The 26,717-nt window shown below is 41.2% G+C and overlaps 1 protein-coding gene across 3 annotated transcripts; it reads left to right on the top strand.

The window, feature by feature from the left end:
• Positions 1 to 793: 793 nt before the first annotated feature.
• C5H5orf63 (chromosome 5 C5orf63 homolog) lies at positions 794 to 20,774 on the top strand. Of its 3 annotated transcripts, none has more exons than XM_047729953.1 (4): positions 795 to 872; positions 15,196 to 15,316; positions 18,911 to 18,967; positions 20,123 to 20,774. In XM_047729953.1, the coding sequence occupies exons 2-4, from the start codon at positions 15,203 to 15,205 to the stop codon at positions 20,312 to 20,314; spliced, it is 363 nt and encodes a 120-aa protein (XP_047585909.1). In that variant the 5' UTR covers positions 795 to 872; positions 15,196 to 15,202; the 3' UTR covers positions 20,315 to 20,774. The 3 variants fall into 3 exon arrangements, with proteins under 3 accessions (XP_047585910.1, XP_047585909.1, XP_047585911.1); XM_047729955.1 differs by lacking the exon at positions 795 to 872 and adding an exon at positions 7,015 to 7,138; XM_047729954.1 differs by lacking the exon at positions 18,911 to 18,967 and having other exon boundaries at positions 794 to 872.
• The last annotated feature ends 5,943 nt before the right edge of the window (positions 20,775 to 26,717 follow it).

Raw genomic sequence — 26,717 nt, 5'->3', positions numbered from 1 at the left:
CCTTCCCAAGGATGAGTGATCCTTTCAGTAAGGAAAGGCAATCAGTTCAACCCCTTCCAACACACAAACAAAAAGAATACAACAAAAATTCCTCCAGCTGTCCTTAGCACAAAACTGAAAAAAAGGCTCCTGCCTACCCTATGTGGCCTGTTTGCACCTCTCTCCCCACTCACTCTATGCCTCAGCCATACTAGTCTTCTATGCGTTGTTGGTGCCCGGCTCCCTCCAGTCCGACTTCCACAGGCCTAGAGAGCTCCGTCCCTGCCCCACCTGGCGCTTCACATCCCAACCCTAAAGCTACCTCTTCAGGCAGATCACTTCCACCTAATTTTTAAAGGTTCACATTCCTTCCCTTTCAATGTATTTAGCTCACTGAACTCATGGCCTACGTAAAGGATTACTTCCTAATGTGTGACTTGCTTACTTAATTTTAAGTTTGGGGAGAATACAGCTGCCAGTTTCATCACCTCGTTCCCCATAACCTAGCTCAGCCGGGACCAAGGGGAGGAAGGCAGTCAACATTACATGAATGAGTGAATGAACACAGGTAAGAGTTAAGGGCCTGAACTCCCCATTTTCAAAGTTGGCTTCTTATTAAGTGGTCCTCAAACAGGCTAGGCACCTTTTTTTTTTTTTTTTTTTTTTTTAAAAACATTTGGCCTTCGTTACTGCGTCTCTCTTTTCCTGAGAAACTGCCCAGGGGTGGCCCACCCTATAAACATGCGACCTGCTTGGCTGTGCGACCCCGGGAGGACCGCCAAAACCTGGCGTGCTTCGCCGGAAGTGAGAGCTACGGGGCGTGATCCGGGACGGTCCAGACGGAAGTGCCGGGGTCGGAGCGGAAGCGGCGACTTAGCCGGCGGCCGGCTCAGGTGGGTGCGGGCGACATGGCGGCAGGGAGTGGGAGCTCTGGTCCCAGCCCGGAGCCGGCGCCGGGGCGGGAGGCGGGGCACGCGAACCTTTAGCTGGAGTGCAAGCTGCCAATTTCGATTGTCGTTAGAGGGAATTTAATTAAACCGAGAGCCATAAATCCATGAACCTCCGGGGGGAGATTATAGGCATTTGTGTGTCTGCATGTGTGTGTGTGTCTGTGCGCGCGCGCCGCACAAGTGACGGCGCTCTGGGAAGGGAACAAAATAACGAGCGGGAAAAGGCAGCTTTTTAAGAGGAAGCAGAAAGCATGTCAGTTTCACGCTAATTCCAGTGTTTCACAGAAGCCCCATCCGGGGTTTAATTGAATTCTGTGAAGTGGCAATATAATCTCAATTGGCAGGCCGCTGAGATGACTGCCTTTTTAAATAAATATTTTTGAGCAGCCATGTTGACCTTTAATTGGGGGTGAAAAGGTTGAAAGGTGCTGCAGGGAACGTTGTTGAGTCCCGGGTTTGGGAACCTCCTCTCTGCTTTACTGGCAAAAGCATACCCCTGGGTGGTGAACAACGTGAGAATAAATCAGAGACAGTTCTCAACAAATACTTAGCCTTGTCGGCCACCCCTGATAAAAACCAACTCATACAATTTTTTTTTAGTAAGTCCAGAGGTAAAGAATTCCCAGTGAAATTATTAATGGGAAAAGGCAAGTGCCTGTTTCTAATACTGTCTTTAACAAGGTTTTTGCCAGGATAATAGTTGTTCTTGTTTCTTAATATTATTTCATGTAGTACTTCATATTGTAGAGCACTTTAAATATATGTGTGTGTGTGTGTGTGTACACACACACATTATGGCCCAGCTTGATCCCAAGCTATAAACTCCTCCAGGATAGGAATAGTGTCTAGAACCTGTTATACCTCCAACACTTTCTAGCACATTTCCCGATATAAGCAGGGCTCCTGTATCTACGCATTACCTTGGTGAAGCAGCCACTGCACCAGTGTCTCAGTGTGCATGCCACTGTACAAGTTGAGGTAGCTGTTATAGGCCGCAGACCCTTCATTTACTAATTATATGAAGAATAGCTTATGCAAATGCATATGAAACTCTCTAACCAATATTTATCAATATTTGGAGCTACATACAGTGAGATTTGAAACACTTGGAAAAGAAAGTCTCCCTGGAAATACTAAGTGATCATTGTAACATCAGGGTAAGGCCCAGCTGTCATGGTTCTGTGTGGAACGTCATAGCCTGATAACCTGAGTCCCGTTCTGCTGAAGAATTGGGTGGAACCAGAAAGTTCCTGTTGGGAAAATTAAGATTGGTGGGGCTGGTGCTTTAGACAGGCAGTCTCCCCAGATTTTCTTTCTTCATACCTTCTGTGGTCAGTAGTGACTGCCTGCTGAGGAAGAATCAATATTTTTTTGTCTCTTTCACTAGAAGAAAATGTGGCTATGTGGTTTTATTTAGATGGATTGATGGCAGGTAAGGTAATAGAAATGAGGATTTTCCAACTCGGGAATTTATTGGACTGTATTTCTATTTTATCCCAGATGTCTTGGCTCTCTTGTACTCTTAAGTACCTGGAGGCAATGTGGAGATATGCCTTCAAAATAAGTTATTTTTTAAAGTTTTTGTATTTCATAATGTATGCATATTCTAGCTGGCTGATGCGTTCAGTTACTTTAATGCCAGGGTTTGGTGTTTCACATATAGCAGGACCCTGAGGTAATATGGTACAAGTATGGAGGTTTTTTATGTTCCTTATTTTAAATCTAATTTTGCCACTGCTTTATTCAAGGAGTGTACATCAGAGGAAACCAGAAGCCAGCTGGGATTGTTCCTGATTGCAGTTTTAATCTTGTTTGCAATTATTTTGAAGGGGAGAAACTATCTGGATCCAGGAATCCACACAGGTAGCAGGGACTAGGCAGGCTTCCTTCATCCTTCTCCTAGTAATATCACATAGCAAGTTCAGGGACAAAATCATATGAGAAAAAATATGCAAAATGAGATGTTTGGGCTGAGTGTCTCATAGATCATTATCCACATCCCTAATATTCCAGTTACAGTTACAGGAACCTGGAGGCATGGAAACATCACTCTCTTTTTATTCTAATCTTGACCAAAGATAAGGTTTCTAGAGATGGAGGCAAAATTCAAGATACCTTCTATTTTAAGAAAATATCCATCTCCCAGGATTTCAGAGCATTTCATCCTTAGTATCTGGTAATAACCATTTAACTGCTATAGGCTTCACCACTGCAGTACTGTATTTGTAAATTTTTCTTCTGTGCAAGGTGTAGGGTCCTAAAGGGCAGGGAAAGGATTTTTTTTTTTTTTTTTAAATTTTATTTGTTTGACAGACAGACCACAAATAGGCAGAGAGGCAGGCAGAGAGAGTGAGAGGAGGAAGCAGGCTCCCCGCTGAGCAGGGAGCCCGATGCGGGGCTCAATCCCAGGACCCTGGGACTATGACCTGAGCCGAAGGCAGAGGCTTTAACCCACTGAGCCACCCAGGTGCCCCCAGGGAAAGGATCTTAATCACTCTCATGTTTCTATACCTGGCACAGTGCCTGACGCATTGCAAACACTCAGTATATGCCACAGAAATGAAAACACAGTGTCCCTGAAGGGCAATTGGATCTATAATGTGATTGGGAATACAACAGGTAGAGAAAAGGATTATATAAAACATTAACCTTTCAAGAGCTTACTAGATACAGTTATAAATACTGCAGTTATTAATGCCTTGATCAACAGCTTGGAGTAGGGAAATGCATATTTGAGAATCTACAGATGGTCACCAAACTGCCTTCCAAGGAGCTGGGTCCTGATCAGCTATAGGGCCTGAGTTGTGTTGAATGGCTTCAGGAGCCCTGTCTCCCCCTCCATTCAGGCCTTCGATGCTCAACTCCTCACCCAAAGACTTGTTGAGCAAATATATGAAGACTGTTTTTGTGAAGGTATACCAAATTACGAGTTTACCTAGGTCACTAATACCTTCATTTGGTCCTTCCTTAAGGAGAGACAATCTATGTATGGTCACTATTTTAAGGCTAGGTTGCCCAAATAATATTGTAAGAAAGCCACTATCATCTTTTCTGCTTTGCTCAAATTCCCAAGGAGTTCAAAACTGACAGCTTTTTGTGTTATAATGGAGCAGGCCTGTGGAACACACTGCTTCCTTCTGTTGCCAGTGGGACTGCAGCAGAAACCAGAACATTACTCCTGGAAACAAATGAACTTCCTTTCGTTGTTCCTGTACTTTTTCATACTAATCATGGGGAAATGGCTTCTAGTTTAGTCAGGAGGGAGGACATGAGATTGAATTATTTGATTTTTTTAACTCTTTACTTTTTAAAACATATAGTTCTTCCAGTCAGCCAAGAGAAAGGATAGTGTTATTTAATGGAAATTCAGTCAGCTGAGTCAGCCTAGGACATGAGAGTGGAAAAAAAGAGATCTAAGTTCAGCTCTGTTACTCCACGTTCAAAAATGAAATTGATCTGTATCTTCTTAGATTTAGAGACCAGAACCTCATTCTTAAAATAAAAGAATTCTGCTGTCTGAAGCAGAGGCTTTCCTCACTCTCCATCCTTAAATTAATCTTTAAACACAATGTGCTACCAGTTGTTTGGTATGTTGAGGATTTATGTATAAAGCTTTCTGAGGGTTTTTTTGTTTTTGTTTTTGTTTTTGTTTTTAAAGAAAGGAAGTTGAACTTGGAGATCCCTTGTAGTTCTGAAAATTCTGTTTTGGTCTCATTATGTATAAAAATAAGCCATTTTTCAAGGAAAAAAATACAGAAAGATGAACCAAAAAATGCAATATGGAAGGTTTCAGGAAGACATTAGTTTATCCATAACACAAGGAGATCATTGAAGTCACTTCCCAGTTCCAAAATATTAAGATATCCCCATAAGTGTTAAGTAACAGAATGGGATCCAAGGATTGTAGAATCTGACATCACCAAGAGTTGTGGGTGCACGACCTCAAGAGAATATGGTTCCCAACATTCAGATTGAGCCAGGCCTAGATATTGTTGGTATCACAAGTCGAAGAAAATGCTCAAATTTAGTAATTCAAAGTTTCCAAAGTCATTTGCTACAAAATGGCTAAAAATGAATGAAAAATCTTTCAGGTCTTGTGTGGTCATGAAGATAAATTCATCTCTTTGGCAAGGTGACCTGGAAATGGTGGGGGTATTAGTGATGAATGGATGACCTTCCCTGGGTGGGCAGATTTTGAATCGCAAATAGTTGTTTTTGGAAATGGGATTGTGTGCTTTGTAAATAGCAAGGAAACTGGCATTACTAGCTGGTTACAATAAAACTAAGATGTTTTAATGAAATTGCCTTCTTTCTGGGTCAGCATTAAATACCAGAGATATCTTCAAAGGGGATGGGTCATTTTAGTTAAGAAGGATAATGTGGAAAGGAGTCAGCATAAGTCCTTATGCACTTTGTTCCCATCCCTTGAACTAGAATGATTTTGCCTTCATCTTAATGCCATCTTTATGGAATGAAGGAATTTTCAAATTGGTTTTTAACTCTATTAAGCCCTCATGTATGATATAACCCAACCACATTATTCAGGTTTTCTTGGCTTTCAGGAACAGCTTTGCAGCCATTATGTTGTAATTGTACTGAACATTGCTACAACTCTGAATTCAGAATATGCCTCAAGGCCAAATGCTGAGTCAGTGTCTTTGGGATGAGAGAGGGGTGCAGTGTGTACTAGCCCTAGTGTGTTAAGAGGAAGTAGTCCAGAATCGCCTCTGGACACCTGGGGTTCTAGAGGGAGTGTATGGTAGCAGTACACTACTGTTTCTGATTAGCATCTTCATTATCGTTTTCTCAGCTGAATGTTTTTCTGGAAATCCTCCCCTGACATTTTCATGTGCACCAAGCCCATTACCAAGCTGACTCCTCTAAAGCAATGATCTGGAAAGTGTGACTGCTAAGGTCCAAAGATTCTAAAACAAACTCTTGTTTACACTAAAGATTCTTCTCCCCTTCCACTTCACATTTGTCATCTTATGAGGCAAACATAGGGGTGCTTCTGGATGTGGAGAATGCAGAGATGATGAGGGTTTGTTGTTAAAAAATATTTTTAAAATGTGTCAAACAGTAAGAGAAAAATACATCGTTCCCCTTTGGAGGTGCTTTTCCATCTCAGATGCTCAGCTGCAAGATGAGTGCCTGGCAAGGCTAACGTCACCTCCTCTACTGGGTCTTTTTGGATGCTAGGGCTTCCTGATTATGACTGAGGAGCTGGAGAAGCAAGTGTGCAGCGAGCAAGTGCCTGTACACCTCTGCCTGGATCTCTGTGTGAATTTTGGTCCTCTTTAGATGGTCTAGCATTTTAGGTTCCCTCAGCTGCAAACTACTTCTGATTCTCTGGGGACTTCCAAAGCCCCGGGTTATGGCCATGGCATTTCTTCAGTGTGTGAAGCCCCTTCTCCGATCAGCAGGGCATTTGACATCAAAGCCTCTGGGCACAGTTTCTCCCCATCTCTGTCAAATGAGAGAACAGGGCAAGGACTAGCATCTCTGTTGTCCAGCTGATGAAGCTGAAGCTGAAGCAGATGAGGAACTGCCCGGCATTTCAAAACTAACAAGGGGCAGTTGCTTGTCTTTGGGGTTTATATTTATAAAATCCTCACCCAAAAATGCACCCAGGAATTCAAACATGCTGAATTTCTGCTGAAACTGTATGAGGAGTGACTCTGAAACTCTTAAATGAGGAATTATCCCATTGGTGCTTAATTCCCCTGACTGATGATTTAGCAGGAGCTGTGTTTATTTACATTTACATAACATTTATTTTGACCTCTCTACACAAGTTATTCAAAATTATTTTGAAACAAGTTCTGTCTTGAAAGACAATAAAATCCAACTTTACCATTACCTAGGCAGCTTTGATGTACATGGGTTTGATGTACATGGTTTGATGTCCTCAACTGGTAAAATGGATGAATTTTTTAATCTTTGAAAATATAAAGGCAAGTATTGGGAAGGGCAACTGGAAGGGTTTGTCCCAAACCTATCAAAGGGAAACCTTGACTCCTCGAAAACTAGATTTCAGTGTCCTGTTCTGTAATTTTCTTTTTTTTTTTTCTGTAATTTTCTGAAGCCTGAGGAAGCTAAGCCAGTACTGGATGCCAAGATATTAGCAGACTTACATGGACTTAGTGACATCCTGAGAAGATAAATATGCTGGTTCTTAATCAGTGATATACTGTCTCAGAAATTCCTACGTAAGTAATACCCATAGTCTGAAATTTTCAGCGACTTCTGTTTGAAATATTTTTCAGCTTTGCAATTCCCTATTTCTGAGATTGCTATAGTAGAGATTTAAATCTTACTTTTGAAGCCAGTAAAACCACATTTCAGTCAAGAGAACCATCATCATAATTGCTTTTTTAAAAGATTTATTTATTTATTTGAGAAAGAATCTCAAGCAGATTCCCCACTGAGCAGGGAGCCTGATGCAGCGCTCGATCCCATGAGCCTGAGATCATGACCTGAGCCGAAATCAAGAGTTGGACATTCAAATGATTAAGCCACTCAGGCGCTCCTTATTATTATCATTATTAATAATAATACCTTTCTTTTAGCATTATTTTAGTAATAATGTTAAAGCTGATTTCTCTATTCTGCTTTGTAACTGATACAGAGATTTTTACATTGATTATCTCTTTTGAAGATACCCAATCAACTTTTGCCTTCACTCTTCTCCAACGCACTGCCTCCATCCTCACTAGAAATAACCACTTTTAGTTAAGGTGTTATTTTAGGCAAAAACCAGATAGGCAGTTCACTTTAAGGGTAGGCTTTGGTTCGAAGATTTCATGATTTTGAAACACCCTCAGACTCCTCCCATCTGATTTGTGGTAGATTCTTCCACCACCCCGTTCCCCTTCTAGAAGCACTTTTTCCCCTTGGCTTCTGTGATGACACACCTTTCCGGTTTGCATTGTACCTCACCAGCCTTTCCTTCTGCTTGCTCAACACAACTTCTAAATGTTGGATTGCCTCAGAGATCTGTCCTGTGCCGTCTTCCTTTTCTGTATTATTTAGATTATCTCATCTGGTTTCAAAGGTGTAAATACAGTCCCTAAACTGACGGAGTCTCAAATTTTTGTCTTCGGCCCTAGCTCCTCTCCTGAATACTAAACCTGTATATGCCACTCTCTCCATGAGCTCCAACTTGTCCCTAACGGAGCTCTCAGTCCTGTATACTCTTCAATCTATTTATGCCTCAGTTGTTCTCATTTTAGTAAATGGCGCTGCCACCCAACCAGAGGCTCAAGGCCCAAGCTGGAATTGTCCTTACTGCATCTTCAATTTCTCACATCCAGTTCATGGCCAAGATCTGTTGGCCCCGTTTCTGTCATTGTCCACAGCACCATCCTTTCTTACCTTGACTACTGCAGTGGCCCTCTAACAGGGTCCCTGCCCCCCCCAACCATGCAATCCATCTTTACACAGCACTTCAAGTAATCTTTTAGGATGTATAAGGGGTGCCTGGGTGGCTCCTTCAGTTTAAGTCATGATCCCAGGGTCCTAGGTTCAAACGATGCATCAGGCTCCCTGCTCCTCGGGAAGCCTGCTTCTCCCTCTCCCACTTCCCCTGCTTGTGTTCCCTTTAAAAATAAATAAATAAATAAACAAAATAGAATGTATATGAGATTCATGTCACCTCCTTCTTCTAAATCTAATTGTAATTAAAATCTCAACATGGCCTGTGAGTACTTAGGCGATGTGACCCCACAGATGATTGTTGAGCCCTGTCTCCTGCCACTATTTAATCTGCTCCAGCCATATGGTCCTGTTCGTTTCTTCCAGTAAGTTCAGGTTGTCCTCACCTTAAAGCCTTTGCACTTACTATTCCTCTCTCCAAAATGTTCCTACTTCAGATTTTTGCGCCTTCTTAGCCTTTAGTCCCAGCAAACCTGACACCAGCTCAGAGTACTTATTTCAAGGACCTGCCTCAGTTACCATCATGCCACCTTGTCTACTCCCTCTCCTCCACTTGTCACTCTCTGATACTGTTTGATTTAATGTCACTGGAATACGGACCCCAGGAGGACAGGTACCTTGTTTTCCCGGTCACCACTGCACCTGGCACCTATAAGAGCCTCTAACACATGGAAAACATCAGATAATTGTGGAATAAATGGGTGACTCTCCTCCCACACCCAGGCTGTCCTAAATGACCTCTCTTTCCCACCTCCATTCTTTCCTCTGACGTCCATCCTGCATGCTGGTGCTAGATCAGTCTTCCAAAACACTGCTTTTGTCACAACACTCTCTCGTTCAAAACCCTTCAGTGCTTCCCATCAGACAGACCATGGCACTCCTTCTTCAACACCTTTGTGTCTCACACCACCTTTAGAATGTTTCCCCTTTTTTGGACATACCCAAATCCTAGATGATTTGGGATCCTACTCTTGTGAAACCACCTCTGACCTCAGCCCACAGTATCCTCCTTTCTCTTATAGCATTTAAAGGTGCACAATAGATGTCGTGGTTGCAATCACTCCTGTATTTATACTGTTCCAGTTTAGAACTGAACTACCTTCTTCTGAATCCACTGAAGTATATCCCTCTATTATTCCTGTTGCTTGCATCTAGTATGTGGACGTGACTTCTCCTTGTGACTTTTATTTGGAGGGAAAGAAATGGGCTAAACACTAAACAGGATGAAGAAAAAAAAATGGTTTAATTTTATAGAGAATTTGAAGGAGGTGGGATACAGGAACAGAACACACATATTAAGTGGTAGATTTGAAAAACTTCAGTGAGGGGCGCCTGGGTGGCTCAGTGGGTCAAAGCCTCTGCCTTAGGCTCAGGTCATGATCTCGGTGTCCTGGGATCGAGCCCCGCATTGGGCTCTCTGCTCGGTGGGGAGCCTGCTTCCCCCCGCCCCAGCATGCCTCTCTGCCTATTTGTGAGGTCTCTCTGTCAAATAAATAAATAAAACCTTTAAAAAAAAAAAAAGAAAAAAAGAAAACCTTCAGTGAAATTGTAATCTTAGTGTCTTGGCAATACCCACCCTTCAAACAGTTAAAGAACTTAACAGAACAGTGTGTTGAATGCAAAGTAACGTAGCACCATTGAGTATAAACAGTGGAATAGAGACATCCAGACACTTGGAAATCTCACTGTCATGGTAATAATCTGAAGGGAAAGAAAATAGGGTTTTGTTCCTAAGCACTCATGTGACCAGTCATTCCATTCTGGGATTGATTTTCTACTGCCTTCTCTGGCCCATGTATGGTGAACAAATCTGTTGGCACTGAAATCTGGAAATAGAAGCTACAGGGAGTGAGATGGATGTGTGATGTGAGAAGCTGTTTCCTGCTCCCCAGGTCTGGGGCATGGTTTCATGTGTTATGTGGGATCAAATCAGCAGTCAAACTCTATGGTCAGAATGAAGCTGTGGTGATTGTCTCACAATATATATAAATACCGAATCGTGTTTGTACACCTGAAACTAATTAAAATGTTATGTTAATTATACCTCAATTTAAATAAAGAAGGAAAGAATGAAGCCGAGCACGACACCATGTACAAGTGGGCCTACAGGTGGGTGGTTGGCTTGGATCTTTGTTGCCACATCTCGTCTCAGCTGGCTCCACCTCTCAGGCAGTCCCGCTGGCCTGGTTCTCTGGCTGCTGAGGCTACAGAGCTAGAAAAGCACCTGCGATCCCACCTATGCCAGTGAGTGAGGGTCCCACTCCCTGTTTCTATTCTGTAGCCTCATTCTTGCCCTGCTTAGCTCCTTGGAGTTGACGCGTCATAGTATCTGCTTCATTTTCAGCTTTGGGGATGTCCCTTAATGCTGCCTCTTCTTGTCACCCAAATCCCAGGCTAGGCTCCCACTTGTTTGGGAGAAGAGGAGGTTTGGACAAAGGGGAGAGAGACAGAGGGGCACTGGGGTGGCAACATGTGTCCCTGTTTCCCTGCATTAGGTTGAGCCCAGTGACCCAGACAAGTCTGCTAAGAGCAACCTCATCTCATTACATAAATTTTCAGTAATCTAGAATGATGGGCTTTTGTTCCCAGTATAGGTGTGTGGTATATTTGTGTGTGTGCATGTGTGCATACACACGATTGTTTCTAGTCACTTGGGTAAAAATAGAAACATTAACTTAGATGGTAATGAATGTGAAATGAGGGCTTAACATCTCATATGGCACAGATGACTAAACGGAAGCCCTGAGCCTCTCCTCATGGAACACACGTTCAGCAGGAGCTACTGTAATAGTGTTTGGTTAATGTCAGCTCAGCATTAAATTTACATTATACTCTTGTGAAGCTCCAACATTACCTGTTAATAACCAAGGCAGTACCTGGGCTTATATAGACTTTTTCATTATGCTCATGAACTAACACTGCAGCTTACTGATGAGGGATCATGTGAGCCTGGAGATTTGGCGTGCCAAAGGATGCTTTGTATGAATAAAAATTCTGGTCAGTGAAGGTCAGTTTCTCTACTCAAGCGAGAACAATGTTGTTTCTCTTCTAATCAGACACATGCAGTGTTTGAAGAATCCAGGGGCCCTACATAAGTGATATGCGGCCCTAGTCTGGGCAGCTCCTCATGCAAGAAATGAATAATCCTTAATAAAGGCTCAAACGACCCTGGCTTCTCTCTGTACTGTAATCAGTTGCTTTAATCGTATGCCCTTGAGTGCCTCACAAGGGAAATGCTATAAAGTTAAGTTATCTTCCTTATCTTGGCTTCAAGGAGGGCTGAATGGGTCCAATCAGTCCTCCCCCATGCTGTATTTGATTCTGCCGTAAAGCCCACTGGAGTCAGCCTCAGTTTGTTGAAAAGCCAGCATTCCCTTTCTCTGTCAGGCTGATCCACGCCTCTGAGCAGCCTGGACTTGAAACAGCAGGAGTCACCATCTTTATTGTTAGGCTGTGGAATTTGTTTTAGGCACATTCTAAATCCAGTCTTATGCCTTTTACTTTTTTTTTTTTTTTTGTCTATGACAAAGGTGACCCATTTGTGCTTCTTTGATATGAACACAGCTCTTTTTGCTCATATCACAGAGGCATGTAACAAAATACAAAGGATGAAATTGTGTCTGTGTGTAGTAAGGACACAAGTTTCATGACTAAATTCAATGACATAATCAAAAAGGTGTTGTCCTCTCCCAAGTCATGAGCTACCAGGCAGAAACTGCCTTTCAGAGTATTTTTTTTATAATGCTGAGATACTGCTCAAAAATAATAGAACTAATGAAAATGTCACATTGACAGAGTAGCCTGTGTTAAGATTTTTACTTCAAGAAGGCATGATTCACTGAGTGTGACATTGACAGCAATAGTGTTAGGGTTTACAGAGTTAGTAAAATATTCTAAGAAGAGTATGATGCAGTGGCAAATGGGGTGTATCATTTTTCGTTTATTTCTAGAACTAACTGGACTCCTGTGTTCAGAATTTTAGACTTCAGATCTTATTTCTGCCCAGGAGAGGTATAGGGAGCATTTTAAATATCATACTCTAATATAATATTCTAATACAGTGCTTACAAAGAAAGAAGTTAATTTAACAATGTGGTAAAATGCATGTGCCTTAGGACATTCGGAAAATATGCAGGTAGTAAAACTGCATAATGCTAATGCATTTCTCCGTAAACAGATGTGCCATGTTTAAGTGATTAAATATAAGGAATAAGGTGGAAGTGGGTCTAACAGTGGAAAGAGAACTAATTTTAAACAGAATGGTTGCAGCATCACTGAAGACTCAGCTCTCTGGGTTGGGTGAACAAATATTCCAGCAAATCTGGAATGAATAGCAACTCTGTTTACTATGACAGGTTTTATTTGTCTTGGGTGCAACCAAGACCACATGCTGTGTTTTGTCATGTTGGAAATACTGAAGCAGATTTCCTTTGTGAATGTGAATTTTTTTTTTTAAAGCCTTAACACCTCAGTCTCAACTCAGCTAGGTAAAAGCAGTTAAGTTCTCCTTTCCTTACCAGCCAGACATCAATAAATCTTAAATCCCTCCACCAAAAGCATGCAGCTGTGGTTCACTATCCTGGTGGTTGTCTTAGGTCACTGCCACAAATGGCTCAATCCTTCTCATTTCCAAGAACTATCTTTCTGTCTTTAACAAAACTAATTTTTTGTTTTCTTTCTCCCCTATAGCACAGCTCCTTTAATTCTATTCCCTAGGAAGATGTGCCACTGTGATTATAGGGCTTTCCCAAAACCAAGGATGCAAAAATTTTTACCTAATGTAAAAATGGCTAGTAGTCTACCATCCCTCCTCATTCATATCCTGTGTAGACAAAGCCATGCTTAGAAGCTGTGGTCTCTGACCACATTCACCTATTGGAGTTGCTGATTCTGCTTAATTTATAAAAAAAAAATGTGTATACCAGGGCTTAAAACTTAATTGCGAGTAGCACAGCGTACTGTAAAATTGTTTGGATCCACTTTCCATCTTGGAATAATGGTGGGTAGCAGATCATTGCAAAGTGCTCATCACATTCCCTTTTATGTGTTATCGAGATCATTCAGTTAGCAGGGAGATCCAGGGAGAAGTGGAAGGCTATGAGTTTAAGAGTGAAGGAAAGATTATTGTTTTCACAGATCAGAATCCAATCTTTTTGTCCTGTGGTCTTTACACTAGTTTGATAGGGCTGGCATTTTTTCTCTAAAATCGTATCATTCTGTTTGAAATGAGTTTAAGGCTAATCTTACACTAAGAAGCCTAGTCAGCACTAGAGATTAGCACATAATTAATATAGTCATTCTCTGTGAAGAGCAGAGATCAGAGCTGGTGGTGAAGGGGTTGGAACCAACTGTAGGGCCCTGGCCCACAGTCTTATGGACACCCTGAAGAATACTAACGTTTAGTTATAACATGAGCTATGCTCAGTTAGTGACTGCTGTGCACATTGAGTGTCTGGTTAGGATTAGAGGGGAGACTAAAAAGGTGGAGAAAGGTTCACTCCAATACTTCAAATATTCAAACAAATATCTGAATACCTACTATGTGCCAACTTAATTATAGATGCTCAGGGATAGTGGGGCAAACAAGTACCTACTCCTATGGAAGTCACACTATAATAGAGGGGGACAGAGGTAAAGAAGCCATTTTAGGCAGTAAAAGATAAAAGAAAACCATAGCAAGGCATAAGGATGGAGCATGGTGGGCCGGCCAACCTTGGTAAGGTCGTCACTAAGGCATGACCCAGGCCAAATGAGGGGAAGCTACTTGAGAGCTTTTCATGCATAAGGACAGCAAGTACAGAGATCCTGATAAAGAAATGGTCTTTAGGTATTCAAGGAACAGAAAGGGAATCTTTGTGGCTGCTGCTTGCCAAGATAAGGGAGGGGTAAGTAAGATGAAGTTGGAAAGCAAAGTTAAGAAATGAAGATCCCAGGAATGAATTCATTTTGAGAATATTGATAAATGATAAAGTCAACAGTGCATATGTGTTTTAAAAGTGAAATTATCATATCTGTAGTTTTAAGGACAAAGCTGGAGGCTCAGTAGAATAGGAATAAGTAGGCTGTCTTATGTCGAGCAAAGAAGCAAGATGAGGGAGCTTCAAAGCCTAGTGTTTGACATGCTGCTATTACCAAGCTGTTCGTGTTGGAGTATCTCCAGTAGTAACACTAGTACACTTGTGTATGTTTTTAAAAATGATGGCAATCTCCTTTTAAAATACTTAAGGAGTTGAGTAGATTTTTGCTCCTGACAAGTCAACTCAACCTAACTCTCCCCTATAGGTCCTCTTAGTACAACTCTGTGTTTCCCCATCTTTTGCAGCAGAGTGAGGCATGGATCTCCTAAGTGACAACCTTAACCGTCAGTTGGGGATTTGTGCTCCTTACTTACTGTTTCTTTACCATGAAGGTGGCTGTGTGTTGTTGAATGCTTGCCAACAAGATAAGCTATCTCTGCAGGTAAGAACCATCTCAGGAAACCTCCCCATTTTAGGGAATCATCAGGATGCTGCACAACCTGCAGGTGAAATTTAATTTTGTATTCAAATTAACAAACCCATGAAGTTTGCCTGCAGAACCCAAGTGATTAGGCACACAGCTCATCCATAAATATGGATATTTTCCCATTCTAAATTCTGTTTTGTTTGGAATACAGTGAATGTTGAGGCATCATGGAGACTTGCCAAACATCTGGGCCTCTCTGACACTCCTGGAGTCCAAGAAGCAATTCTCAAGTCATCAAATTCCATCATAGGCTTGCAGCTTACTGATCATATTATAAACAGCAAAATCTAGGGCACATAAGTTTATCGGTCTATTTTTCTTTTGGCAGAATTAAGATGCTCTGGTTTCAAGGAAATAGCGTACATCTTGCCAAATACTCCCTTCAACTCCTCATGAGAAATCTCTCTGCCTCGAAGACCATTCTTCCTGTGCTGACCTTATTTACAAAGGTACAGAGTTAAAAAGTAAAATTACTACTTCAAAAACAAAAGGTGTTAAATTGTTGTCTGAAGAAAGTTGTACATTTAAGAAGAGGGATGGGGAAACGCTGAAAGGAAAGCAATGGAATAAGCTGTCCTCAGACCTGTCCCCCAGCTTTACAGTTGCAGTTACAATGGTACTAACCCTGGTTTCTACCCACATGCCTTATTGTCTCACACTTTTCAGTGGGAAAACTAATATATTTAATAGTCTCCCAAACTCTGCATTGGAAGGAAGAACTATCAGAAGAGAGATGATGTTTATAAATACATCGCTTAGAAACATAATTAATTCTTGTGATGGCTATGTTCCATAAAGTCACCACAAACACTGAATTAGTGAACTAATTTAGTGAACTAAACCAGTGCTCCCAGGGGAGGTTATGGTTAGACTCCAGTGAGCTGCTGGCCACATTTTGTCAGCTGATCAATACATAGCCTTGTTTGGCATATGTTTCTGTTTAAAGATACTTTATTTACTATGTATTGTTGATTCATTACACCAAATTCAGGGCCAACAGCACCATATCTCATGCCTGAACAAAGTTTATCTAACACAGTATTTTCACCACGAGGCGCATCACAGCCTTCTTATGCTTGGAAACAATGCACAACACTACACAGCCCTCTACATGGGGACCATTCTAAATAGCCAAATCAACAAAAAACACAAAAATGCAAAAAGCATGACACCCAGTAGATCAGGAAAAGGACGCTGTTGACAAGTGTGAGACCTGAAACAGTAAGTCGGATCACTGTCTTCTTCGACCTCCGCTGGCAATGTGCTCTCTCAGTGACTCAGATTTTTCACTGTTCTGTGCATATCCTCGAATGTCTGCAGATAACCACAAAAGTGCCACAGATATTGGTTTTGGTGATTTTAGTGACTGGCAAATTTGCAAATATGAAAGCCACAAATAACAAGGATTGACAAGTACAACTGTCCTTGTTTTCTTATCCCTAACACAAGTTTTAAGCCATAACTTAAAACTGAAAATTTTGTATTAGGAAAGGTTCACCAACTTAAAGTTGAAAAATTTTAAGAGCTTTTTTCCCCTGAAACTTGTAATGTAAATATCACTGATTTCCTTTTACTAGTTAACATTACTTTGTGTGATATATAATCAAAAAAAGAAAGAAAGGATAGGGTAACACTTAACCTCAGGGAATAATATTCCCAATTCAAGCAAAAAAACTTGTCTTGTTTGATATGTTTTTCAGATTTCAGGCAATCTTTAGCAATCTTAAAATATCTAATGGCTCTCTAATAACAAAGTTTAAAATAGTTTTTTAATAATTGAATTTCTTGTTGCGAATAGTTATCTAAACTGCTTTTCATATCCATAGTATATATTGTATTGTTGGAAATTATGGAATAAAAATAATTGATTATCTGTGTCTACATATGGGAAATGCATATGAGAATTAGCCACAAAAATAAAATAATCCCTTAAGGCTAGTGGTGCTCACTCAGTCTAACTATTATGCATTATTTTTCAGTTTGAATAATGGCCAAGTTAGCCATAGACATCTGGGGAGTGGAGAGCCACACTAATCTTTCATTTAGCTTAAAATTTATATTGAATCCTTGGTATGTGTTACTAGGTATATAAGATTAGCCAATCCCTGAGCCATTTGTGGTCAAGAGGGATATGATACACTGACTGTCTCAGCCTAAGTCAGGTGTTCTACCCTTTTTGTTCAGGGATTCAGTCAGCCACATGCCAAGAGCAGTTTTTCTGAGGCAAAATCACAGCATTCTTCCTACAAGAAAGGGGAGTGGGATGGCTAACCCAATGAACGTCCATTCCATTCTAGGAACAGTAAGTACCTGCTCTGCTGGTGCTGTGGAAAGTCCTAGAGAAGAAAGTTTGAATGGTCCAGACCATTGAGTCTTAATCCTTTTTCAGTTCATAGGCCTCTTTAAAAGTTGATGAACCTTTCCTAATAAAAATACATATACACAGAATAATGTGCACCAATGTCCATGTTTACAAAAACAAAACAGAAAATGTGATCTAGGTTCAACTGAAGTTTTTTTTTTTTAACATAAAAGCAAAATGTTGGTATATTTGGTACTTCTTTAGCTTGTTCTTTTTCTAACAACTTTTGCTTTTTAAAATCTTCTGTTGACTTTTTGTAATTTTCTTAGAAAATTTCAATGTGATTCTCTTTAAAACATTACAGACTATCCCTAATCTGTTTCTTGATGGTGCTTATAATAAATGATGAGCCTAATTCTCTGAACCAGGAAGTTAGGGCCAGAAAGACCCTAATGAAGAAAAACTGCCTTTTGATGATCTGGGTCCTTATTTCAAAACAAGCTGGGAGTTAAACTGGAGGAGGGGCCTTTCTTTTATATAACATCTCACCTCTTCCTGTTATGTTAAAAAGCAGGTTTTATATAAGCATCGGTAATGGTGAGTCTATTTTGAGCTCATGCAAGAGAACCTATAGCTAGTAGCTGTTCCTGGAGTCTAGAGCTGAGATTTTATTTTATTTATTTTTTTTTTTAAAGATTTTATTTATTTGACAGAGAGAGATCACAAGTAGACGGAGAGGCAGGCAGAGAGAGAGAGAGAGGGAAGCAGGCTTCTTGCTGAGCAGAAAGCCCGATGTGGGGCTCGAACCCAGGACCTGGGATCATGACCTGAGCCGAAGGCAGCGGCTTAACCCACTGAGCCACCCAGGCGCCCCTAGAGCTGAGATTTTAAAATCCGCCAAAGATCCACAGCATTCTCAAAAGACTTCTCCACTAGATGGTTCAAGAATACAGACAACCGGCACTAAAACTTGCTTGTTCCTCGGGCAGAGAATTAACCTGGGAAGGCTATTGCTGACACTTGCAATGAGAAAACAGGCAGACCATTAAAGAGTTGGTACAATCATCACCTGAAGTAAATAGAGATTTCTCCCTTTTTGTTGGTGGGGCAATCACTATCTAACTTCATCTCAATGAGTTTATTCCTGTGGACTGATGAGGAGAAACAGACAGGCAAAGCTCAATGCCTCCATTTCAAAATAGACTTTAAGCAATTCTGGTGATGTCAGCCAGGCCAGAAAAGTGTTCCTGTCACAGGAAGGACAAAGCCCTACAACTATAAATCAATGAAAAATAATCTTCCCTGATATCCATCAGATAAAGCTAGTGACATAAAATGTAAGCATCTAAATGTAGTATATGTTTATGTATCTACATATACACGTATGTAATACATTTAGATGTATGTAAATGTATATGTGACAGGTTTATACATGTATGTGTGTAACAAAGGTAAGCATCTAAATTTATTATATGTGTATATACATATATGTATAAATAGATTTATTTATGGTGAAAAATCAAAGCAGAACAACTGAAAAATGCTGACAGCCCACTTATATGAAACACTAGCTATTTATAAGATTCTATGGCAATGTTTTGCTTTGGAAATAAAACAGTATAATTAACCTGGTTTAAAAAAAAACACATCCTTTAAAGTAAGTATAATCTACTTCTTGTGGTTTTTGTCAGGCTACATGCCATTCCTTGAATTTAATGGCTTTATTTTTTCCTTCCTGTAGGATCCATGCCCCCTTTGTGATGAAGCCAAGGAAACACTGGAGCCCTACAAAAACAGGGTAATACTGGTTTCTCCCTCCACTCTCTGAAAGTAGAGCATTCCTATCCAAACTTCACATGCCCAAGTGGAGTGAAGCAAAGAAGCAATTAACATTCATTTATGAAAAAAAATTTTTATCATTCCCAGACCCAAGAAATAACCTTTCTCGGGCTTTTCTGGTACTTTAGGACATTTCTTGCTGATGGATACACAGAATAAACTGAGATAAAGCACAGATGCTCACACAGTTCAAAGCTCTAGGGGCTTGGTGTTACGATGCTGCAAGGAGGCCCCAAGGGAAGGAGCTTGGTGGTGCCACTCTCACTGCTCAGTGTAGGCACTGCCTACAGAACGGCAAAACCAACACTGAACACTATTTTCATTTTTCATCTTTTTTCATAAAAGCAAAAGTCCTCAGATTTTTCCATTAGCAAAACAGGTACTAATGTAGGTCTTTTGTAATAGCCAAGTGGCCTGGTGAATGCTTTCGAAAAGCAGGGGAAACCTGCATAATACAGTGGTGTGCCTTTATGTATATGGAATGGATAGTGTATGTGGTGTAGATTATCTGCCTGGATCCTTTCTTTGGGAAAAGATTAAATGATTTTTCATTTAAGTTTTCTTTCTGTTCTTCAGAGAGAGATTTCAATGCTAATTTCCACAAAACTCATTACCCCTAAGTGTTTTTCTCTGAGCGGTACTGGTTTTCTTACTCTGACTCTTAATATGAACCAAAGCTAACTAGCAGGTGCAATATTCATGCTTTCTTTAAACTTGTGTCCCCATTCATTTTATCTTCTTCTTGTCATTTCCATGGAAGTGTTCTCCTGTAGCAAACCATGATGCCTTTCCTATCCCTATGTGCAAAGTGCATGTGTCCTGATTCCTCAGCTTCCCAGTTGGGACATATTTTATTTCACTGGGAATGGAGTAGTGACCCAACACTGAATGTAATAGGTATAACAGAAAAAGAGCAAAACTGAGAGTTAAGGAATATAACGAAATCAGTCAAGTTGTGGAAATCAGGGACATGAGTTCACTTAGGACCTCAGATAGGCAGACAACAGCAAAACCCTTCAGCATGAGAGCTCATCTGGGCATCAGATTGGCACTGTGGCTGTTGTATCATTCTGTGCTCTCTAAAATACAGAGCTTTAGTCTGTCTCCATTTCAGGTTATTTTACAGGAGGTGGACATCACACTTCCAGAAAACTCTGCTTGGTATGAAAGGTATAAATTTGACATCCCTGTCTTCCATTTGAATGGCCAGTTTCTGATGATGCATCGAGTAGACATCTCAAAACTTGAAAAGCAGCTCCAGAAACTTGAGCAGCAAGGTGCTGGATGCTGGAGGATGCCTTCATGATCCGCCACCTACTCTGTCCAGATGGCATCTTCCTAAAGACTTTGACAGTGGCCTTGCCCGGCCCTACAGACGTTCTGAACTAGGTGGTGCCCAGTAAATAAATGGTTACCTTACTCTTCTGACTGATGGAAGTATGGGAACAGTGTAGAAACTGTTTACATGCTGGCATTTTATAAAATGACAGGAGCATATCAGCAGCAAGGGGATGATGGAGGATGGGGGAAATGCACTTGTTTTATTTATTTTTCCCTTTTGTATTAATATGGAAGCATTTTACATTCACTGGACAGTGCAGTTTATAGGAGAAGGCTCTGCATCCCTGCTGCTGCCCTAAGGGCTTAACTTTTTAATGAAAGAATAAATGCTCTTCCACTCAGTAGATAAAGTGAAATGTGAATTGTTAATAACTGTGCACAGTCAATAAAGGGGTGTTTTAACAAATACATCTGCATGAAGCCTATTTCAGTGGGATTTAATAATACCTGTTTAAAATTAGAATTCATTTTTTGGGGGGGTAGAAGAGAATAATTATCTTAGTCAAAAAGGCTTCATTTGAGAAAAACAAAAGAAAGATTTAAACCTCCAAAATGTGTATAAGAATCTCAACATGCTTCACACGTAGTCAGTGAATTGATTCATAATATTTGAGGGCTGCCTTTGATAGTTATTCGCTTGTCATCAATTGAGTTAATTCAAATTGTAAGACAGTATCAGGTTTTAATATCTTGGAGAAAATTCACTTCTGAACATAACTGGACAGATATGTCATCTAAAGATAATATTTTTCACCATTTTATGTAAAGTGTTAAAAATGTAGTTGTGTACCTCTATTTATATTTAGTTAAGTTCAACCAATACAGCAGTGGATTCATTTAAACACAAAATGGCCTTTTCCTCTTAAAATCACATCACTGTAATTTCATCTATAATGAAATTCTTTTGTGAACTATTGTAATGAATTTGGATATTGTGAGTCACTTGGCTAGATTTTAATTTGAGCAGTATGTTTTAGTCTTAGAAAATATAGAATATTAGAGCTGGCCAACTTTATACATTGTGTAGTCCTACCCACTCATGTTATACAGGATGAGAAATATGACATTCAGAGAGTTTCAGGGACTTAGCCTAAGATAATACAGCCAGTCAGTCAGTTGTCAGATCACGTCTTGCCCCCCTACCCTGAATTTCCAGTACTACCTGCGCTCATGGTAGGGATATTACTGTATTATCTCACATGCAACATCTTCAACTATGCTGGACTCAACACAAATTTGGGACCAACTTAAAAAGCATTCCAAAGTGACAAGAGGAAAAAAAAATCTTAAAACTGAATAGCAGTGTTTATAATTTATAAATTTCTGGAACACATCTTATTTGACATTATTCATTCAGCCCTGTGGCAGGCAATATTCTAAGCCAACCCTAATGAACCCTCACCCTTGTCTAACTCCTTTGAGTGTGGGTGGAACTCACTGAATATGATGAAATATCACTGCTATGGTTAGGATACATCAAATGGCAAAAGCCAGATTATACTAGTGGAGCCTGATCTAGTCAGGTGAGCTCTCTAAAAGCAGAAAGTTCTCTCTGGCTGGGTGCAGAAGAAATCAGAGATGTGTCCCAGCCAGCCTAGAAGGAAGCAAACATCAGTGTGGTAAACTTCCTACTGGAGCCACATGGCAAGAAACTGGGTGGCTGCTATAAGCTGAGAGTAGTAGTCATTGGGCAGTAGGTGGCAGGAAATGGGGACATCAGTCCTACAGCTTCGAGAAACAAATTCTGTAAAGTCATTGAGCCTAGAAGAGGATCCTAAGCCCGGTATGGAACCAGAGCCTGGAATAACACCTTGATTTCAGCTCACTGAAACACTGATCAGAGCATCCAGCCACACCATGCCTAGATTTCTGATCTGGAGGAACTTCAATAATAAATTTGTGTTGTTTCAAGCTGCTAAATTTGTGGTAGACTGTTACACAGCAATAGTGGTCTCATAGAAGTCCCTACGACATTGGAACAGTGGCAGGTGGTGGGAATACAAGAATGAATGAGTCCAGTGGGAGGGATAGGGCGGCTGGGTGATGGACTTTGGGGAGGGTATGTGCTATGGGGAGTGCTGTGGATTGTGTAAGACTGATGAATGAATCACAGACCTATACCCCTGAAACAAATACATTCTGTGTTAATAAAAAATAATAATTTTAAAAGAATGAACGAGTCCATGTCTTAGACCATCACTATCTTTTGGGGAGCAAGGAGAGGCAAGTTAATAAAGCACTACAATGTCATGCAGTGATGGCTGGAACTGAGACATGTATGAAATGGCACAGCAGCCAGATGAGGAAAGTAGCAAGAAGTCTTCACAGAAAATTAAACTTAAACTAGATTTTGATGATTTATAGAAGCTATAGAGTAGGACTGAGGAGGAGGAGGAGGTTCCATCGTAAAGGAACAGCATGTGGAAAATAAGAGTATGCAGGGCTTGGCATACTTAGAAAACAGCAGACGGTTCTATGTGGCTGGACTAAAGGGGAAGCGAGTGAAGGAGATACAACCAAGTAGATTGGGATTCACACTGTGAAGGACCTCAGGTAATGTGACACCCCCCCCCCCCATCCTTGTAACCATTCCCTCCTTTACTTCCTGCCCTCATCCAGAGCAAGCCCTCTGGCTCCTGGTTCTTCAAGTTTATCTGCCCTCTCTACCCTGCCTTCTTGGTCCTTATAGTCCTCAAGCATGCTAAGCCCAGCAGCACTCTCCACTAGCCCTGCAGGACATTTATATATTCAAGACAACTAGGGAGAGGGGGCCATAGAGAAGATGGCCCGCTTGTATGGCTGGGCATCCTGTGTTCCTCCCGAATCCAGGCACCCCGAGAGCCATGTACCCCATGTCCTAGGGTTGCTGACCCTTCTCCTGGGCCACGAATTGGAAAAGTTCCAAGAGTTTCAGAGTATGCTGAGCTGAGAGACAACCCATGACCTGGCCTGAGAGCCTGGAAGTTTGTTCTTTTGGAGCACTTCCTGCCTGAGTATAAGTACATGGTTATAGGTATATAGGAATGGCAGAGACTTCATCCAAACAACAAACTTCTGACATTAGAATTTCAAACAAGTCAATAAAAACCCACTGATCCTCATAGGGGATTAAAGTGTTGGCTGGACCCAGTTAAAGGAGTTACTAGATCACATAAAGACTTGGAGACTGAGGAGACAGGATACTTGAAGGATTTTTTTTTTTTAATAAAGATGTGTTCTCACTCGTCACCAGAGTAAAAGACTGGGATCACCTAATGTCAAGAGAAATGGACATAAATGAGGCTCATCAGAAAGCCTGATGTGTGTCCCAAGGTAGGAAGAACCCAGTGGTCTAACTCCTTGCTGTCAAGTCACATGAGAGTTGAGCTAGCAAGCCACTCCTGCTGCAGAGTGAAGGACAGCTGCTATTTCTCTATAGTGGTCCAGAAGAACATGCGTGGATATTTCTTCCTAGATCAGATGTGGGCCAATGTAAGAGGACGGGCTGGAGGAGCCTCAGGACAGAAGCAGAGGTAGAATCCTGGGCTCCTAGGGGCTGAGGAAGTAAGCAGCTGCTCAAATGGAGAGCACATCTGCCTAAATCAAGGGAACTACAGGCGAGACACCTCCCAAGAAACCAAGAAACCCTCGTCAAACGTCTGCTTTAAGTGGTTACCAGGCCCGGAGAGCTAGAGGTCATCTTACAACTTCCGGACTCGCTGACAACACTCCTGCCCCTGACCACTTTTTTTGCCTTCTCCCATCCCATCCCATCCCTAGAAGAACCAGAGTTTCCAGGAACAAAGAGAGAAGGGCCTTCCCCTTTCATAGCATCCCACCAGCACATGGCTTCACACTGCACTCCAGGTAAGTCAACTTTAAAGCAAGTTCCAAGTTTTCATTCTGACATAGGAACAGACACACAAAACTCAGTGTAAAGTGACCATGGGCCTTTCTGTGGCCTGAGAATCCTCCAAAGAATCCTGACACTTAACTATTGTTTTTCATTTTTATCCTGAACAGAGTAAGAAATTCCCCATTGAATACATCTTACAGGGAGAGCAGGTGACATAAATATGCTGATTGTACTCCATATTCAGAGTACTAAATGTGTGCCATTCACATATGTGCCAAATGTTGTTTTTTACCTATAAATCTTCAATCAATCTACTTATTAATTCACATTTCAGAAAGGAATATAGTCATGTGACTAAGAATCCTGGAGACTTCACAATCCCTCTGTTTCAACAGCTGAAAATAGAAAGGCAGATATCTGGAAACATGTGCTTTCATTTTCCCACTATTGATAAGTATCAGACAATATTCAGTCATTTATTATAGCCATTTTCACACTTTTCCTTTCCGAAATTATGTTTGCAGGCATCAACTTATTTTTACATAAAGACTAATTTTGACACCAGAAGCTCATCATAATATTCTCCCACTCCCAAAGGAAATAGTAACATAAACTTCTCTTCTTTCCCTAAGCTAATGCTTTAAAATGGAGTGGAATAAACACTGAGTTTGGGGCTGCACATTGCTGCTCTTGATTACAGTGCTGCTTTCTTCCAGATGTCTCGTATAACATTAAAAGGGCTTACTGGAAGGAAAACATATCACTTTGGCCAATTTATTGCAGGAAGCAAGGGCTCACTCAGACTAGGGCTGTTTTTTTTGTTTATAATAATGCAGCAGCTCATGGAATCGTGACAATGGGAATCCCAGGGCAGGCCTCGGGAAGCCACAGAAAAAGAGCCGGAACCCTTTATGCAGTGCCTCGGCCTCTTTCTTTCCCTCATCCGTCCTGACTCACCAGTTCCCCTACTTACTCACAATATCTGCTTTCTCATAACTGCAATTGCTCATGCCCATCATTTCTGCTGATCCTTCTGTTCAGCAATACAGTGATCTGAATCTCCCAGCCTTGCTGTTCTGAAATCCCGAAAGAGGGATTTTACTCAGCTTGTATTTTATAGCCAGCCCCCCAAGTCGTGGTAGCTGATCAGAAGAATAGCAGAGGCCAGCCTTGGGTCAGGCGCCCATGCCAGACCCAGTCAGCTCTGGGAGCCAATACCAGATGGTATGCAAATCAGTCACTGCCCACTCAGCAGAGACAAAGGCATGGCTGGCAATGGTCAGTAGCTCAGGTATACATATAGAAAGTTTAAGAGCATATCGCTCCATCATATTCAAAAGAAATCAAGAGCAATGGTTTAGTAAGTTGATTTATAGCCTACTTATGCAAGTGATGAGGATGTGAACCAGGGCAATATTGGGACATTAGACAGAAAGAGATAGCAGGACATGTTTGGGAGACAGGTTGACAAAACTTCATGACTGACTGGAGGGCTGTAGAGGTGGGGGGAGAATGAGTAGAAGAAAGCATGGAGTCTGGGATGACTGCCAGTCTTCTTGCTGTGGCTACTGGGTAAATCCTGGTACTTACTCTTCCCTAACATAGAGAGTATTAAAGGAAGGGGAGGTTAGTTTTTGGTTGTCTTGGTGGATGGGGAAGATGGGACATGGTGAATTTGCCATGCTTGTGGGATATCCACGTAAAGATTAAATTTGCAAGTTCAAATCAGAGGTCTGGGCTGGAGATGCTGATTGGAGAGGTCCCCAGAATATGGCTGAAACTGCCTCCACCTGGCACTGGCAGAAAGAAGTGGACTAGGACTAAGCCCTGGGAAATACCAAACTTGACCACATGGACAGAGGAAAAGCCAGTAAAGGAAAATAAGAATAAGAGGTGACAGAATGAGGAGTAGGGAAGGGTCATGCAATTTGTATTCTTTGCTGCCTTTGATTATATGATAGCACCAGGCATCATTCTGAGCAGGGAGGATAGAGGAGCAGATAGATAGTCAAGGTCCCTATTCATAAGCTTGCATTCCAGAGGGAGAGATAAACAATGAAGTTATTACATCAATGGAAAATAGTCATATCTTGAAAGTCAGCAAAGTTTTACTCAGAAGAGCTAACAGTATTTAAAATTAAAAGAGCTAGGATGAGGAATTAAAAGATGACACTGGATTTGAAAATTATATAGGTCCTAATCCCAAGAACCTGTGAATATTATATACAAAAGGACTTTGCAGATGCCATTAAGTTAAGGATCTCAAGACAGTGAAATTATCCTGGATTATACAGGTGGGTCCTAAATGTAACCACAAGTGTCCATATAAGAGGGAGACAGAGGGACTACACAAAAGAAAGTAAGTGATAGGACAAAGGAAGCGAGAGGCTGGAGTGATACAAGAAAGGGGTCATAAGCAAAGGGATGCAGGTGGCCTCCAGAAGCTAGAAAAGGCAAAGAAACAAATTCTCCCCTACAACCATCAGAAGGAAGGTACCCTGCCTACATCTTGACTTAAGCCCAGTGAAAGTGA

Source organism: Lutra lutra, chromosome 5 (assembly GCF_902655055.1).
Source record: "Lutra lutra chromosome 5, mLutLut1.2, whole genome shotgun sequence".
Lineage (NCBI taxonomy): Eukaryota > Metazoa > Chordata > Mammalia > Carnivora > Mustelidae > Lutra > Lutra lutra.
This window is presented reverse-complemented; position numbering and strand designations above follow the sequence as displayed.